The 18,967-nt window shown below is 47.5% G+C and overlaps 1 protein-coding gene across 1 annotated transcript in view; it reads right to left on the bottom strand.

Moving 5' to 3' along the window:
• The window catches only part of GALNT16 (polypeptide N-acetylgalactosaminyltransferase 16), a 126,034-nt gene that overhangs the window by 48,934 nt on the left and 58,133 nt on the right, over window positions 1-18,967 (bottom strand). The window contains exon 2 of the mRNA XM_084630268.1: window positions 5,049-5,224. Within this exon, the coding sequence (XP_084486394.1) occupies window positions 5,049-5,224 (176 nt within the window). The remainder of the gene's footprint in view (window positions 1-5,048; window positions 5,225-18,967) is intronic.

Genomic DNA, 18,967 nt, shown 5'->3' with positions numbered 1-18,967 from the left:
ACCTCATTACTTGTACTCACTTAAAATGTATCTCTTTGTAGTTAATAAACTTGTTTTATTGTTTTATCTAATGCAGTGTGTTTAAACTGAAGTGATTGGGAAACTCCATTGGGGGTTTCAAGTTATGTGCATATTATTTCTATTAAAGAAATAACAGACTATAGATAAATTTGTATTGTCCAGGAGAGGGCTGGGCTGGGTAGTACAGGACATACACTTCTGGGGGAAAATCTAGGACCTGGAGTGTGTTGGGGTCACCTTGCACTATAACCTAGGCTGGTAAATGCCAAGATGTGGCTGGCTGGCTGCAGCACACACACAGACATTGCTGGGAGTGACTTGCAGGCTGGAGGTTGTTTGTGAGCAGTCCAGGCTAGAGGCTACAGCAGCAAAGCATTGTAAAGGGCACCCCAGGTTAGAGGGTAGGGGTGACACAGCTACTCATTAGTCTGGATTGTACCCTGGTACGTCACAGTATCTATACAGCATAGTTGGGAGGTTTCAATGGTTGGGGTTTGTAAAGCACTTTGAGATCCTTGGATGCCAGGCCCTAGAGAAGGGAAAGCACTGTCATTATTTGTTAAAGATCTGCCCATGGGCAATGGCTTCTCTTTCAACCACCAACATCTCTGCTTGGCAATGGAAAATGATTCCCCTACACTACCAGGAAAATATCAGGATCAAGATATTACAGTGTTGCCAAATGGAAGGTTGTATCAAAATTTGAATTTGTATCACTAGAAGCCAGCATAAAATCTGAAACCACAAAAAAATGCTAGGGGATGAGGAGGTTTAAATTTCTTTGAATGAAAAACACTCTCTCGTCTTACTTTACTTGCATGACAAGCACACAAATCTATTCACTGACTAAGAGCCAAGATTTAGCCTAGGGTGAACTTGTGCCAGGATTTCTTACACCCCAGGAGAACAAGGATTCATTCCCATGACTCCAAGAATCTGTTTTCTCCTGCAGCTCACCATGTATGTTTTGCTTGTAACCTTTGAACTCAGCTCGGTTTGTGCCAGAATTCCAGTTTGGTGTTCTGATGTGGAATGTGTGGCTATTTATAGTAGTTACAAATAAAACGTTGAGATGAGAAAAGAAGGGAACCTGAAAATCTGAATTATATACCAACAGCACTGCTAATGCAAAGCAACAATAATGTACTCTACATGAGCTCTTCCCTTCTGGAGGGGGTGGTTTATCAAAGCCTTATGGATTCCCCCCACGCAACTTCCCTCTTCATAAAGGCCCTTGCAACAACCATTTTTTCAAAGCTCATCAAGCCAGAGGAGTCTCTGTTAAGTGAAATGGGGTGCTCCTCCTTCCTTCCGGGTCTGAGAATGCTGCAGCCACAGTATTCCCGGCCACTGCTAATTTAGTAGCAATAGGCTACTCTCCCAGACCTTCCTCTATGAGGTAATGTATCAAGATTTCATAAAACCATTAGGTCAGGGCACTATATCCTCCATCCAAGACTTTGAATTTTCTTTGCTACACGAGCAAAGACTGTGGGATCCACCCCACCCATCCAGCATGAGCCCACGAATTCTAGCTCCAGCCTCTGCCATGTTCTGGGAATGACAGATTTGGGCTGATCTGCTCCTCCATAGCCCCGCCACCCAAGTTTGTGGCAATGACAAACATCGGCCAGTTCAGACTCTCACATTTCAGATCAAATTCCCACCCTTAGGATTGGGGCCTGACATTTTTGGCTAATCAAGGCCACATTTAGACTGAATCCACCCCAGGACCTAGGGGAAATAACTGACTTCTTCCCATGACTTATTAGCTCTATGTTCATTACAGCATTTATTACCATTGTTTTATGACTATTACTTAAACTGTTGCCATTCTTTCCCCGCACATTTATTGCCATTGTTTACAACTATTCTAAGTGCTGACTATTTTGTTCCTTACAGAGTGTTACTACTGGGACAGTGGCTTATTACTGCAATTTTCAGGCATATAAAGAAGCCCTGATCAAGACAAAGTGGAAGACTTGTGACCAGGCAGGAGACATACTGTATTTATTATTGCTTTAAAATAACTGGGTGGGTTGTTTTTTTAAGGACTATTAAGGTGACAAGATGTGGGCAAGTACAGAGATTTGTCTATGCTTATTTGGAAAGGGGGTCCCAGCTCCTCAGCAAATTTCAGAGTCACATCAGGGGAGGAAGAAGCTGATATAAAAAGGTTCGGCCTCTCTTTGTAGGGTAGAAAGGGTAGAATAATATTAGTCTCTTTTATCCAAAGGATCCCAAAGTGATTGAAAAACTGTATGAACTAACTATGGGCCACAAGTTCAGGCATGTCTCAGCTCTACTTCTGTGCCTGAGAAAAGAGGAGAGTCATAGGTGGCCTTTTGACCTGTGACCTTTAAGGCAGCCAGGGGCCAGTTCCTCTCCTGGCACAAGCAAGAGCAGCCTCAGGGATTTTCTAACTTGTATAATCTGAAATGACTTTCAGGGGGTGTTCCATTAGCCTAGCAGTGCCACAGCACAGTGTAACCTGACATGCCCCATTCTGCCCCAACATGCCTCCAGAATAACCACTGCACTGGAGGGGAGGGCCAGCCACCTACACTGACTTGATGCCAGTCGGGATGTGTCTATATTGCAGCTGGGAGTTGCGGTTCCCAGCTTAGGTAAACAGACTTGCACTAGCTCAACTCAAGGTAGTGCCTAAAAATAGCAGTGTGGAAGTGGTGACACAGGTGATAGCTTGGGCTAGTCGCCCAAGCTTGGACCCAGGGGGCCGGTCGGGTGGCTAGCCCAAGCTGCCAGCTGTGCTACAATATCCACCCTGCTATATTTAGGTACTAGCTCGAGCTGAGCTGCAGCTCCCACCTGCAGTGTGGACCTAGCCCCAGGGATTCTCCTCTGCAAGAGGAATCCCCAGCTGCCCTGCAGCTCTCCGTGAGAGCAGCACAAAGTGGATGAAGAAGGGGCCTTGGATCTGGCCTTAGGTTTACAGAAATCACTGTGTATTCTCTTCCTTAGGGCATGGCTACACTTGCAGATGTAGAGCGCTGTGAGTTAAACCAGCCTTCGTAGAGTGCAGTAGGGAAAGCGCTGCAATCTGTCCACACTGACAGCTGACAGCGCACTGGCATGGCCACATTTGCAGCGGCATTGGGAGCGGTGCATTATGGGCAGCTATCCCAGCATGCAAGTGACTGCAATGTGCTTTTCAAATGAGGGTGGGGTGGGGTGGGGTGGAGTGTGACAGGGAGTGTGTTATGTGTATGTGGAGGGAGAGAGAGTGGGTTTTTGGGGTGCTGAAAATGTGTCAGTGTGCTGTCTTGTAAGTTCGGACCCCCTTCCTCTCTCTCACTCACTCAAAGCAAACAGTAAATGTTTGCTTTTTCTCGGAGCTGATAAGCAGCCGGCTTCTCCGAAATGGAGCTTTGAAACGGCATTTCTGCATTCCTGCAGCCAATTTCACAACAATGAAAAGAGTGGCCACTGTATTAAGGGGATTATGGGACGTTTCCGGAGGCCGATCAGAGCGCAGTAAAGCAACACCTCATCCACACTGGCACTGCGGCGCACCAGTGGGGACACAGCAAACGTTATTCCACTCACCGAGGTGGAGTACCAGCAGCGCTGTAGCCGCGAAGTCAGAGCGCTCTACGTGCCTTGCCAGTGTGGACGGGTAGTGAGCTAGTGCGCCTGGGGCTCCTTTATTGCGCTGTAACTCGCAAGTGTAGCCAAGCCCTTAGACTTTTTGCTGTTAAGCCCAAAGACTGTCTTCCTCTGTTTTAGAGGCACTTACTACATGTTGGGTGCTACAGCAATCAAAATAGATAAATAATAATTCACCAGTGAACTGCACCCATTTCTCTGACAGAGCACAATAGCTGATTATCAGAGAACAGCAGTTCTACCCAGCAGGAAGTGGTGTGTTGTTAATTCCATATGTGGCACTGTTGCCTTTGGGTCATGAAGGAACCAGTCCCTAGCATGGTGCTTGGAGCAGAGCTCTGTGCTGCTGGAGGAGCCATCTTTCAGAGGAGGTATGTAGCCAAGATCCTGACCACCTGCAGTCACTATAGGTCCAACCGTGCCAACTGTAAGGCTGTGGCTGTTAACCCTGGAGTGCTGATTCCAGTTTAGGTAATTACTCCTTGGCTCCACACATTCCCTGTGCAGTTTCCCTTCTTGCCCTATATTGCTGTGCAGTGTCAGGCAGCGTCTGCATTCCACCCCAAAGGTTCATTTCAGAAGTGAGTAGAGTGGGTCTGTTTCTGTTCAGGCCCTTACACCACACCTGCCATCATCAAACATACATCATCAAAGCCCTGTGTTACAATGATCTTCTATTTCTGTAGTACCTTTCACCCAAATGTATAACAGTTTAAGACAGTGAAGATATTAATGGCTTAAGGAGGGTGTTAGTCAGCAGAATGAATTTCCCCACCGTGAAAAAAGCCAAGAGTGTGGGTGTTTTGCAAAATGTATAAAAAATGTCTGGTGTGAGTAGTAAATAAACGTGTTGGTCTCATCTGAACCGCATCTGCATACATCCCAAACCCACCACACAGTGTGGAAAGACTGGCTCTCACTGCTCCAGAACACTACAGGCCAGAGACGGTTAGGGCCTGAGAGGCGAGGCGTGTTCGGGAAGAAGTGCAGGTCTGCACTAACAGAGTGTGTTGCAGGTCGGGATGGATGTTCACTGGGAAATCTGTGGAAGGAGGCAAGAAGGACAGGTGCAGGCTGGGCGGTTTGAGTCGCCATGGCAGGTCTATGCAGGGCTGAAATAACAAGACGGAGCTCTAGGTCTGGGTTAAGGCTATTGGCACAGCACGGCAATGGGGGGTGGTGCAGGGCTGGAATAGCAGGAGTCTGTGTGTGTTCATTCAAGACCCACAAGATCCTGTTGGAGAAACAGAAAGCTAGGTGAAAGGGAGACCCTGCCAATGCACACAATCTGTTCTTCACTAACAGGGGGCATAACAACACAGGGATGGCAGGGGTAACGGGAACCGAGAGGCCTCAGCACAAGAAGGTGGCCCTGGCTTTGAACAAGGGTAGTGTGGTACCTGTAATGCCTGGTGTCCCGAATGGGCCGGTCACTGCTGAGTTTGTCGCTCTCCATCTGGTTAAAAGCATGTTGTCGGTATGGGTCTTCTCCGGCCTTCAGCAGCTTGGAGGACAGGTAAGCCTTTTCATCCAAACCCCTCAGGCTGCTCTTCTCTGCTTGTGGGACTCTGGTCACCTAGAACAGACACAAGTGTCAGAGCACATGGGAGAGAGGCGTACTAACATGTCAAAAGTAAATTCAGCGTGATGCACAATCGCACACACAGCCACGTCACTGAGGGCTTTTCTATACTTGGAGCTGGTGGTGTGATTCCCAGCGTGAGGAGACAGACCTGCGCTGGCTCTCATCCAGCTAGCACACAAAAAAGCAGAGCGTAGCACAACCAGCTGGAGAGGCTAACCACCCTGAGTATGTGCCAAGCATTTCAGACGTGTACATACTCAGGGCAGCTAGCCTCCCACCAGTCGCACTGCTGCAGCTACATTTTGTTTTTAGCATGCTGGCTTGATCAGAGCTCACACAAGTATGTCTCCTCGAGCTGGGACTCATCTCCAAGTGCACAAACCCCCACTGCACTCTGGCAGATGCACAGATACAATGGTCATGAGGGCCGTGTAAGAACCAGAACAGAAGTCCTGTCAACACTATGACTCAGAGTTGACATGTCAGCATCATATCCCACTTCCCACTTGGGCTGAAAATAGTTTGGCTGCCAGTGTAGACAGGGCCAAATCATGGTTAGCACCTATAACACAGAGTGGGCTAGACTCCATTTGCCTGAACGCTCTCCCAGCTCAGAGGAGATGTGGTTTTGCCAGCAGGTTCCAGGCGATAGGGTCAAAGAAAAATATTTGTTAAAGTGGTTGAGAAAAGCCATTGATGAGCCAGTTGTCAATAACGGCTCCCACATTCACATGGAGTGAATTTAATGCTGGGCTTCAGGTGCCAGCATGGCAGCCCTGCACCTGAATTCTGTTCATGGAATGGGTACAGATTTCACCTCCTCTGTCTACCTTAGTTAGCAATCTTAGGTATTAGCTTGCTTTCCCCAGAATGTAGATTACACAATTACATGTCCAACACAGCGTAATGCCGACATTTGACAACTAGTAATACAGACACTGGGAGTGGAACAAGACAAGGACACAGCTTCAACCCCCACTGAAATACATTGGAGCAGACAGAGGTTTTGGTTGAAGAGAAAAAACAGTGGTAAACTATTTGCTTAAAAACACAAAGGGACTATTGGTGTCTGTGCAACATTAGGAGTTTAAAAACCAGAACAAATTATATACAGCAGCAGAATCTGATGGCACAAGCCAAGCCATGCACAGCTGGATATAATGGCCAAATAATTTCCTCTACTTCCGTGTGAAGAAGCGATTGAAATCTGTAGGATCCCAGCTCTGTGGGAAAACATGGGTGGATTCTATGGCATCATTCCCACCTTCTCCTAACCCCACAGAGGTGGGCGATCCAGGGATACTGGGATCCCCTGTCTACATTAATTCTGATTTCCTCAGTGTTAGTCTTGATCAGGTTTCTGCTTCTGCAATGGGACTCCCCTTTAGAGGGTGCCTGAGGGCAATGGCCTAGGAGTAGTCCCTAGTAGCACAGCTATTGCAGGAGTTGTGCTGTCATACAGGTGGGATGGGAAGCAATGCAGAGACCTAAAACCTCTGCAGATCCTGGAGGATTCTGAAGATTTAGGGTGCCAAATTTCCTGCCATTTCCAAAAGGAGGCAACCCCAAGACTTCAGAGAGACCTAAAAGAGCTAGATAACTGGGCAACATGAAGACAAATGAAATTCAATGTGGACAAGTACAAGGTAATAAACCCTGGAATGGAACTGAATTACTCATGAACACTAATGGATTCTAAATTGACTATAACCACTCAGAGTAAGTACCTGAACATCCCCATGGACAGATCAAGGAAACCCTGCACTTGATGTGCAGAGGTGGGAAAACAGCAAGCAACGTATTGGAATATATGGAGCAGGTCGTCAAGGAATCATGGTGCAGGTCCTCTAGTAATAAATTCTGAAGCACTTAGAGGAGAGGAAAGTGATCAGGAACAGTCAGCATGGATTCACCAAGGGCAAGTCATGCCTGACAAACCTAATAGCCTTCTATGACGAGATAAATGGCTATGTAGATGAGGGGAAAGCAGTGGATGTGTTATTCCTTGACTTTAGCAAAGCTTTTGACACGGTCTCCCACAGTATTCTTGCCAGCAAGTTAAAGAAGTATGGGCTGGATGAATGGACATAAGGTGGATAGAAAGCTGGCTAGATCGTCGGGCTCAACAGCCACTGATCAATGGCTCCATATCTAGTTGGCAGCCGGTATCAAGTGGAGTGCTCCAAGGGTCGGTCCTGGGTCGGTTTTGTTCAATATCTTCATTAACGATCTGGAGGATGGCGTGGATTGCACCCTCAGCAAGTTTGCAGATGACACTAAACTGGGAGGAGTGGTAGATACACTGGAGGGTAGGGATAGGATACAGAGGGACCTAGACAAATTAGAGGATTGAGCCAAAAGAAATCTGATGAGGTTGAACAAGGACAAGTGCAGAGTCCTGCACTTAGGAGGAAGAATCCCATGCACCGCTACAGACTAGGGACCGAATGGCTAGGCAGCAGTTGTGCAGAAAAGGACCTAGGGGTTACAGTGGACGAGAAGCTGGATATGAGTCAACAGTGTGCCCTTGTTGCCAAGAAGGCCAACGGCAATTTGGGCTGTATAAGTAGGAGCATTGCCAGCAGATCGAGAGACGTGATCATTCCCCTCTATTCGACATTGGTGAGGCCTCATCTGGAGTACTGTGACCAGTTTTGGACCCCACACTACAAGAAGGATGTGGGAAAATTGGAAAGCGTCCAGCGGAGGACAACAAAAATGATTAGGGGACCCTGAACACATGACTTATGAGGAGAGGCTGAGGGAACTGGAATTGTTTAGTCTACGGAAGAGAAGAATGAGGGGGGATTTGATAGCTGCTTTCAACTACCTGAAGGGGGTTCCAAAGAGGATGGATCTAGACTGTTCTCAGTGGCACCAGATGACAGAACAAGGAGTAACAGTCTCAAATTGCAGTGGGGGAGGTTTAGGTTGTGTAGTGGGGTGGTTATCCGCTCCTGCCCTGTGGGGCTTAAAAACCCGCCCTGGGAGAGAGCTAGGGCTGAGGGCAAGAAAAGCTAGGCTGATTGGGGAAATGACCGCAGCTGGGCCATGGCCCAATCAGGCCGCAGCTGGGCCAAAAAGGGGCTGCTAGGCTGAAGCTTAGCCAGTCTCTCCCTGCATTCAGAGAGGGAAGGACCTGGCTGCAGAGACCTGAGGGAGTACCTAGATTGGAGCAGGGCTGAGGGGGAAAGGCCGGGGAGCTCTGGCCTGAAAACCCCAGGCTGCAAGGCCTAGATTAGGGCCTATTAGGTACTGGTGTTGCAAGGGGGCAGACAGAGGCAGCAGGTCCAAACCCCCTCATCTGTGATGAGTGGCTGATATACTGCAGGCTGCCCCGGGGAGCGGGACTAAGCGATGACTGGCAGTAGCCAAGACTGAGGCGAGGTGGGGGTAGTTGGTGGGGGTTCCCTGGGGACGATAGACCCTCAGGGAGTGTTGGGGTTTACTGCCAGGGGGCAGCACCCAAGTGGGAGGAGGCACTGGGTCCTGGGAGGGACTGGGGCTGGCGGTAAAGCAGATCACCAGACAGCAGAGGGCGCTCCAGAGGCTGACAAGCTAATTCCCAAGGACAACCAGCAGGAGGTGCCGCCGGGTGAGTCTGGCTCTATTACAGTTGGATGTTAGGAAAAACTTTTTCACAAGGAGGGTGGTGAAGCACTGGAATGGATTACCTAGGGAGGTGGTGGAATCTTTTTCCTTAGAGGTTTTCTAGGTCAGGCTTGACAAAGCCCTGGCTGGGATGATTTATTTGGGGATTGGTCCTGCTTTGAGTAGGGGGTGGACCTCCTTAGGTCCCTTCCAACCCTGATATTCTATGATATATGAAGAGAGAGACAGAGAATACTGAAACTACTGCAATGCCATTATATAAGTATTTTCATGGTGAGAGTGTAAGTTTTGTCAAACCAATCTCCAAAAGGATATAGCAGCAACAGAAAACTTTCAGCGGTGGATGACAAAAATTATTACAGGGTTGAGGAAAAGTTAAAAGGATTAAGATTGTTTAGTTTGGAAAGGAGATGAATAGAAGAGGGAACAAAATAAAGGTCCAGAAAACAATGAATGCTATAGTGAAGATCAGTCAGGTGCTCAGCTTACCCTCTCTCATACTACAAGAGCAAGGGGATGTTTGATAAAATTGAAAGGCAACACACTTATCAATAAAATAAAAGGAAATATTTTTCAATACAAAGCATAGTTAACTGGTGGAACTCATTGCCAAAAGATATAATTGATTCCAAGAGCGTAGTGTGATTCAAAAAAATATTAGAGATGTATACAGTCAGTTTCACTTCCTGGTTCTCAAACACTAACCTCTTACTCTTGAATTTCACTTTCACTGGAAGGGAAATTTTCACTAGTCATAAAAAACTTAGAAACTTTTTTCTTTTTAAATTTCCATTCCTATTAGGTTTGGTAAAACTGACATACTCCCCAAAAACACAGCTTAAATTCCAGGAACAAGCTATTTGAGCATGTCTCTTTAAATGTTCTGCAATCACTCAGTGTCCCTCCAATAGTTAGTCTTGCACTTCCATGCCCTGGCAGAGTAACAACTGCTTTCATTCTCTAGCGTTATAGATGCATGAACAATGCACATGGTTCTGCCAGTGGTAACAACCCTTTCAGAGCCATTTAATTTAAGGATAAATGGCTACAAGTAAGTCATCTAGAGTTTGTCTCACATTATTACTTTTTAAATCTGTTGTATAAATAAAAACGTTTGGAATGTTTTTTAGCCAAAATTGTTTCTAGTTTTTCATCCTCAGTCAGTATCTTTTTATCCCATATGTAACATTAAGAGTCTGATTATATTTTCTTTGCACAACCAAAACTTCTAGGAAAATAAATAGGAGTTCTCATCTCCCATTAATTTCAGTAGGAACAGAAGCAGATCCTAAATTAGTAAGGCCAGGAAAACCTATTGAAATATAATGAAATCTGTCTTCGTCCTTCACCCAGAACTTAAACTGAACACTGAACCAAAACCTTGAGGTTCCAATATTGTTTGCATAATATTTTACATTGTTTCAGATGCCCTTCATATCATACCTATCAAGGTTCACCCACACATTATCACGTAGAGAAGGTGTGCAAAGTGGAAGGTTCAGGTGTCCCCTTCCCAGATCTTATCTTGGCTTGGAAATGGACAGGCTCTCTGCCTACTCTGTTTTCATTATAAACATTTTTAAGTCAATTTAATGCTGATAATTGTCAGCTCTGGAGACTGAGAGTACGTCTGCACTGCACACACAGTCCGAGTCTGCGGTGCCCAGGTTTGTGAACTTGTATTTACGAGCATCCGCACTGCAGTGGAAACTCAGGCCTTGCACCTGCGCTGGTATGTCCATACTGTACTCTGCAGACCTGAATCAGAACTCCAGCATCTGTGGGCATTTACTATCTTATCCCAAGATTCTTGGGGCCCTCTGCTGCAAGCCCTCCACAGTGAGTCGTCAGAGAACTTGCCCGCGGGAGCTTGTTGAAAGAAGTTTGGGTGATGTTTGACCACAATCACATCCAGCTGAGCCATTTTGTGTCACACACTCCCTGCAGCCAGAGTCAACATGGATCCCGCCCTGCTGGAAGAACAGCTCCACCTCATGCTCTCAGTCCTACTTCAGGACACAGGCGGAGCATCTGCAACATGCTGGTGAACATTTTGGCAGCAGTCTTTGAACTGCCAAAGGCACCTCTGGAGGGGGATACTGACATACCGGCTGTGAACCAGGTGGTGCTGCTCATGCCTGTTGTAGCCTTAGCTGCAGATTTCCCTCTCTGTCGACCAGCACTTCTAGAGCAGGGCCACCAGCACAAACTGGAGGGATCACAGCATCATGCGGCCCTGGGATGACCAATAGCATGGTCAGAACTTTCGCATGAAGAAGCGGATGTTCCTGGAGGTTTGTGATCAGCTTGTCACTACCCTCCCGTGTCAGGATACTCACATGAGGCAAGCTATGTCCACCCAGAAGCAGGTCGATGAGAGCCATCTGGAAGCTGGTTGTCCCAGACAGCTACAGGTCTGTGGCTAACAAGTTTGGAGCTAGCAAATCAGCTGTGGGATTGTTGTTGGCAGAAATTTGTGAGGTGATCAGGACTGAGATTTACCAATTGTGGGCAGGTTTTACAAACATTCCTGAAATAATTGCTGGCTTTTTGAGACTGAGCTTTCCAAACTGCACTGGGGCCACTAATGGGACTCATGTGCCCATAGTCTGCCCGCTACAAGGAGCACATAAACCACAAAGGGTGCTACTCCATCATTATGCAGGCCCTGGTTGACCACAGGGACAGATTCATGGACCCTCACGTTGGAGGCACCGGCAGGGTGCATGATGCCAGTGTGTTCCAGAAATGGGTATTTTACCTTCATGGAGAAGCTGGGACATTATTCCCACCAAATGACTTGGTTATAAATGGAGTCACTATCCCCACCATTATGAAACCACACCCTGAGTTCAGAAGATCAGGCAAAAGAAGGTTCAGCTACACACTCAGTAGCTGTAGGGTGGTGGTGGAATGTGCATTTGGCCGATTAAATCCTGTTGGCACTGCCTTCCAAACCGTTTGGATGCCAGTGTCACACAGTCTGCATTATTGTGGCTTGCTGCACCCTACACACTGCTTGTGAGGAGAAGGGGGACTCTTTTTGCCAGGAATGGATTCAGGACACTGCTGGATTTCTGAACTGGTACACCTAGCCAGACAGTGTGCCTGTCAAGACTGGTGCCAGTCCTGATTTCCTGGCATGCAATGGAAATCGGGGATGTTTTGTGTGCCTACATAATGGGTATGCATGGCCCTATCCATGAGAGGGAATGAAATGGTATCTGAGGTGTGTGTGTGTTTGTGGTATTTCTTATACATGTGTAGGTATTGTGTGTCATGATGAATTCCATAAAAACTTCCATGTTATGCATTCTGTCCATATTAGCAATGTACTGCCATTCACAGTTGGTGGATTACTGTGACCACAGATTGTCAATTTTTATTATGAAACTTGACATTGGGTATCCGATGACCTTCATTAACATTTGTGCCACTTTTACCATTACACACAATAAGCATTTTTATGGTTGCCTTCTGTGCAAATCCAAGATTTTATTTCTCATGGGTATGTACAGGATGCTGCACTGCATATCATAATGGCAGCTGGTTTGGTTGGAATAGTGAAACAAAATTTGTTTAAAAACAGTCAAAGGACCATGATTTCTTTGTCCTTTCTGGCACGTTTTGTGCGTGTAGGCACACTTGGATGGGAATGGATGAGTGTACAGGATGCACTTGTCCGTTCCATGACCCACTGTTTTCCTGTGACATGGCCCATCCACCCCCTGAATTACCCAAAAGATGGACGCTCTGCAGGGTGCAATAGTGCTAAGGGGACTTGGGCCATGGATCTGGAGAAGGAGATACTGGTTGCACTGGAGCCTGCAGTCTGGTAGCCACCTCCCGCAGTAAGTGCTTGAACAGCTCCTGCTGCTGAGCTCTGTTGTTCGTCCTCAACTGGCAGTCATGCTCCGTGAATCTGTCTGCCAATCTCCCCTCACGCTGTGCAGCCTCTGTCGCTGCCTGTCTCAACAGGGAGTTGGGAACAGTGAGCGTGTGGCAGAATGGTACGGTGCACTGTATTACATGGGAGAGGTTTGTGAGGCAATGAGTTGTGGCATACCAACCCATACATAAACCAATCTGCAAGTAACTAGTAAAAATGTCATGATAACTGCCTGTATAATTTCATCTTTCTGTGGTGTCCGTTTTGAATCCCATGTGGCAGTAGGGGGTGAAGGGAGATAGGAGAATGACATGGGTCCTGCCCTGAACAGAAGTGCACCAAAATCCTGGTTTGTATTAAAAATTAAATAGGTCCATAAACTGGAAATCTCTCTCATTCATCCATTAATAAAAACAAGCATAGTGGTTGAAACTTACCAGCCTTCAACTCCAGCTCCAGTGCTGATTCTGATGCCAGTTTTGCAGTGGGCTGCTCCCCAGGGCCGTGCCCAAAAAGGTCCTCACAGTACATATCCAGGCTATGCAGTACCTATTCCAGCCACACAGCCTCTTCTGTTACTGGCCTCATCCAGCGCCTAGCTCTCCTCTGGTGGTGCCAGTGATAGGAGGAATAAAAGATCACCATCGTCACTCAGCAGAGGGTCATGCATCATGTGGGGCACAGTGCTTGGTGCCATTCCCATTGCCCAGTCAAATTCCTCAGAAGTGGCTGAAAGATAGGGAGTTCCCAGAGATGCCATTAGCATCCTTGATTTTCCAGTAGTCTGTCTTCTACTGTGTGATCTGCTGTTGGCATTGTTTGGCTGTCTGGTCAATCCTCAACGCTGCCAGTCACTTGGATATCATTTTTATACGCATGCTCATTTCTCACGCTCTTGCTGCAGTCCAATGCCTTGCTTGCCTCATGCCAGAGGTTAACCAGAATCCAGCTGGGTTACCTGGTCAGCTAGCAGTGCACCTGAGGCAGGACTTCGCCTTGTTGCTGGCCACAGATAATAGTTAGCATTGACTATGTTTGTTGTTTCTATTGAGCAGTCTGTGTGGCAATAAAGGGTTAATCGCGGAGCAGCTGTTTTTAATCAGGAGATTGCTTCCGGTTCCTGGGAAGCAAGTGACAAGCTGCGGAGCAGCTGTTTTTAATCAGGAGATTGCTTCCGGTTCCTGGGAAGCAAGTGACAAGCTTTGTAATCTAATGGGTATCCCAGTCCCAGGGGAGTGTGGGATAGTGTTGGCGGACTCTCCAGGCCCAAGTCTGACAACCCAGACTTGAGCTGCTTTCACACTGCAGAGGGCCTGGACTCTGACCCATGTCACAGACATGGGATCTGACCCAGCCCCCTACCAGGGTCCACGGGCCTGAGTCGGACTAATTTCTGTGTGGTTGGAAGGGAGGCTTGGGCTTGAACCTGAGCCTGAGCCCAAGCTTAGTGTGCAGTATAGACATACCCAAAAACACCTGAGCCTCCAGCTGCTGAAGTCAATGGCAAAGCTTCCATTGGAAGCAGGATTGGACCTTGAAATCTCATTTATTACAGTTACAACATGGGCAACATTGCAAGACTCCCCATTCCATCCAGCTTCCTGCACCAACATCCTCTCCTAAGAGAGTCACTTCCACAGCAGGGAAGGAAACTCAGTACCCATTGCTTATGCAGTTGTTGGCATTTGATAAGACTACTCCTTCCTGATACCTTGTTTGCAAACTTTTTTTTTTTTTTTTTTTTACCGTTGACCCTGTTACAGTGCTGGAGCAGAAATAAAGCAGGCATATGCACTACATACTTACCACAACCTCTTTACCAATAGTTCTGCTATCAGCACCTAGTGCTATTCCAGTCCTGAGCCATCCATTACAGCTTTGCCAACATACCTGAGTCCTGACCAGTCACCCCTTGCTGTGGGTCATCACTTCTGATCCTGTCCATGCAGTGTACAGGCAGGTGAAACTATAACTTATCATTTTTGTCAAAAAAAAGTTCTCTGATCTTTTCAGACCCTCATTAAGGGTTTGGCTTGGATTTCAGCACTAGGTGAAGGTTCCGGTTGGTTCTTATTTTACCCAGTTCTCCTGATCTCTGACAACTGAAGCTTCCTCAGAACTGAGGCGGTGTTAATATATATCCTGAAATGTTTCTCTTGGGAAACTCTACCAAAACACACCCAGAGCACTGGCTTACAAAATGATGGATGAGACTCTCCAAGACTGCAGGATCTTCATAAACCTGAATACCCTGTGACCAAAGTGCAGTAGACAGGCACAGCAAAGCGAATAAAGCACGATCCAAAATGAAGAGAAACTGATTTGTCAAACAGTGTCCCTGGAATGTAGATGTTTTACTACAGCACGTATCACCACAGGTATCGTTGTGAATTCAAAAGACACACAAGCTCGGAGGCAATACCTGCATTGATTCAAGTGACAAGACTTCCAATGAAGTGAGCTGTAGCTCACGAAAGCTCATGCTCAAATAAATTGGTTAGTCTCTAAGGTGCCACAAGTACTCCTTTTCTTTCTGCGAATACAGACTAACACGGCTGCTACTCTGAAACAAGACTTCCTAGGTATGCCAGAAAGACACTAGAGCTGGAAGATGTAAATTCCAACTTGAGGAGACATATACACTAGCTATGATCGCGTTAATGTGCTAAAAACAGGATTGTAGCTGTTGTGGTGCAAGCCATGGGAGGGGCTAGCCACTGTGAGTACGTACCTATGGTCTCTGAGGGGACTGTACTCATGGCAGCTCCTCCCTCCCACTTCTATTTGTAGCATGTTCATTCAATAAGCACGGGTATGTCACCTCTAGCTGGAATTTACACCCCCAGCTCCAGTGTAGACATACCCAGTTAGGGATGGTTTAGGGATAACCCAATCCAGCATTTCAGAGTAGTAGCCATGTTAGTCTGTATCTGCAGAAAGAAAAGGAGTACTTGTGGCACCTTAGAGACTAACAAATTTATTTGAGCATAAGCTTTTGTGAGCTACAGCTCCCTTCATCGGATGCATGCAGTGGAAAATACAGGGGGGAGATTTATATACACAGAGAACATGAAACAATGGGTGTTACCATACACACTGTAACAAGTGATCAGGTAAGGTAAGCTATTACCAGCAGGAGAGCTGGGGGGGGGGGGGAACCTTTTGTAGTGATAATCAAGGTGGATCATTTCCTGCAGTTGATAAGAATGTGTGAGGAAGGGAGGGGGGGAATAGTTTTACTTTGTGTAATGACACATCCACTCCCAGCATGCCACAATGTGAGGATTAATTAGATAGTTCACTAGAGCTCACTGAGGCCCAAAAATGTGGCCTGCAACTGCCCTCAAATTTTGTTCTGTTTTATTCATGAATCCACAAAGATTAAGGGCAATAGCCCAGACCCTGCTATTTTGTTGTTCTTGGGAGGCTGTGGGCACTTTCTGTTCACAATTTTTTGAGGCCCCATTCTTCTCTACATGACAGTCTAACTACTTCCTGTAAAGCTGGTTGATGAAAGCTGTGAATTCAAGCAACCAGAAATTTCTATTTGTTGCTCAAGGAAGAAGTCAGTATGAACACATATTGGCGTTGAGTGCATTTATATTGATGTTTAAGGGGCACAATATGTGCACTTATGTACAAATTTAAGTTTGTTAGCAAACTGACCGTGCAGCCAACGCTTGTGAAATACCCTAAAGGTCTGTCTCTATCCAAAGACCTGTATCCATGGCCACAAGTCTGGAACCATTAATGGGATGCATGGCAATAGAAGGGGAGCAGCTTCTTCTGACTGATGGGTAGAACATTCTCTGTGACAAAGGAAACGTACTAGAGAATAGCAGTACAGATCACAAGGTGCTTGAAATCTGAGTGTCTAAACTAGGGATTAGCAAAGTAATTTGGATAAAGTCAGATCTGACCCAAACCTCCAAATGAATTCAAATATTGAACTTTGAGATTAGAAAAATGTGTATAATATTCCCTTCCCCCTTCATCATTTCTTATTTTTGCATGGACTTTCCCCTTCCTGGTTCCAGCCAGTACTGGAAGAGCAGTCGGTGAATGGTGCTGGCTGTTAAGGTTGCTGAAAGCATCCTAGCTTCTATGGAAAACAGACCGTATTTTTGCTTGACCCAAAAGGCCACTGTAAGGTACAATTATCTGAACCATCGCAGATACAGAGTTAGAAACGAATAGTGCCAAGCACAACCAGAAACCTGGGAACCCCGTTTTTTTTAACGGTGTATAGATAGTCTAGTCCTGGTAGTTGGTAAGATTTCAGACTTTAAGTGTACAATGTTCTAATCACCTTGCCGCTTTGTCTCCCCACACCAATGCCCTGCTCCCCCCTGCCCCGAACACTTCAGTTCCAACCTGATTCTAGTGAGCACTTCTGACAGAATATATCCTTTGGAATTCTTAGCCGTCCTCCTGGTAGGCATTTGTCTAGGGTTGCCAGGTGTCCAGTTTTGGACCGAAATGCTCGGTTGAAAAGGGACCCTGGCGGCTCCGGTCAGCACTGCTGATTGGGCTGTAAAAAGTTTGGTTGGCCGCCTGCAGCATGGCAGACAGGGAGCCTGCCCGGCTCCGCACAGCTCCCAGAAAGCTGCCAGCATCTCACTCTGGCTCCTAGGCTTAGGGGTGGTGATGGAGGCTCTGAGCGCTGCTCCCCACCCCAGCGCCGGCTCCGCAGCTCCCATTGGCCATAGTTCCTGGCCAATGGGAGCTGCAGGGGCAGTGCCTGCAAACAGGGGCAGCGCGCAGAGCTGCCTGGCTCCCCCTGAGCCTAGGAGACAGAGGGAAATGCCAACAGCTTTCCAGGAGCTGCCTAAGGTAAGTGCCGCCCAGATACTGAATCCTTAGCCCAATCCCAATCCCAAACCCCTGCCCTAAGATCCCTCCTGCACCCAAACTCCCTCCTTGAGCCTGCACCCCACACCCCCTCCCGCACCGCAACCCCCTGCCCCAGCCCTAAGCCCCCTTGTGCACCCCAAACTCCTTATCCCTGGCCCCCCTCCAGAGCCTGCATCCCCAGCCCATAGACAATACCCCCTCCTGCACTCTGAACCCCTCATTTCTGGCCCCATTCCGGAGCCCACACCCCAGCCCAGAGCCTGTACCCCCTCCCACACACTCCCAGCCCAGAGCCCCCTCTTACACCCCCAACCCCTCATCTCTGGTGCCACCCCAGAGCCCGCACCCCCAGTTGGAGCCCTCAGCCCCCTCGCACTCCAACCCCCTGCCTCAGCCCAGTGAAAATAAGCAAGTGAGCGAGGATGGGGGAGAGCGAGGAATGGAGGGATGGGAGCGTGAGTGAGTGGGGGCGGGGCCTTGGAGAAGGGGTGGGGTGGAGCCTCGGAGAAGGGGCGGGGCAGGGGGCAGCACAAGGGTGTTTGGTTTTCTGCAAATAGAAAGTTATCAACCCTATATTTGTCCAAGCTAACAAATGAAAGCTGGTTTTTCTTCCCAAGCTCATTGTCATGCTTGCAGCAGGTCTGCTGGACCAGAGAACATGAAATGGATTTGCTGTGCGTCTGCCCCAATAAACACGGTTTGCCAGGAAGAAAGGAACAGGCCTACCTTACATCCTTCCCCTACAAATGAACACATACACACAAACAAAATCAGAAATAATAATCCTTCCAAACATCCCCCGGCTTTGCAACCCTGACAAACTACTTGATTTAATAAATTACCTCAGACGAGAGAGCTTGCCAACCTCACTTAGACAGATGTTGCTATGGTGACCAAGAGGACAGCCAGCTGTTCAGCTAAGGCTACAGGCTCCCTGCTAGCAGTTTCTTGTAAATGATTATCTGCATGGTGCAGCAGGCATAGGAGCAGAGAATGATTGTGAAGAGTGCCAGCTGTTTAAACTTGCATTCGATTTTTGCAAACTGCCAGCACTGCACACCACATTGTGGGGAGGGGTTATGCTTTTTCATTTCTCTCTTTGGCGCATGTGCACACGTCTCTTTGCACCCTTACACAGAGAATACAACAAAGCAGGGCTAGAACAGGCAGAGCTGGGCCCTGGCGGATTCTGCTGGGGCGCAGAATGTCAGACTGGCACCTGCACCGTTCCCTCTCCCAGCCCAATTTGTAGAGGATGTGGCAAAGAAAATGCAGGACGTGACACAGGCACCCCAGAGTCTAGTCCCTTCTGGACGCAGTTGCCCTTTGGCCATCCTTCAGGTCACTTAAATTGGTGCCAGAGGTGTGAGGCCAGCAGA

This window comes from Lepidochelys olivacea, assembly GCF_965140295.1.
Source record: "Lepidochelys olivacea isolate rLepOli2 genome assembly, chromosome: 6".
In the NCBI taxonomy this organism is placed as follows: domain Eukaryota; kingdom Metazoa; phylum Chordata; order Testudines; family Cheloniidae; genus Lepidochelys; species Lepidochelys olivacea.
The sequence above is the reverse complement of the archived record's forward strand: the minus strand, read 5'-3'. Positions and strand labels throughout refer to the sequence as shown.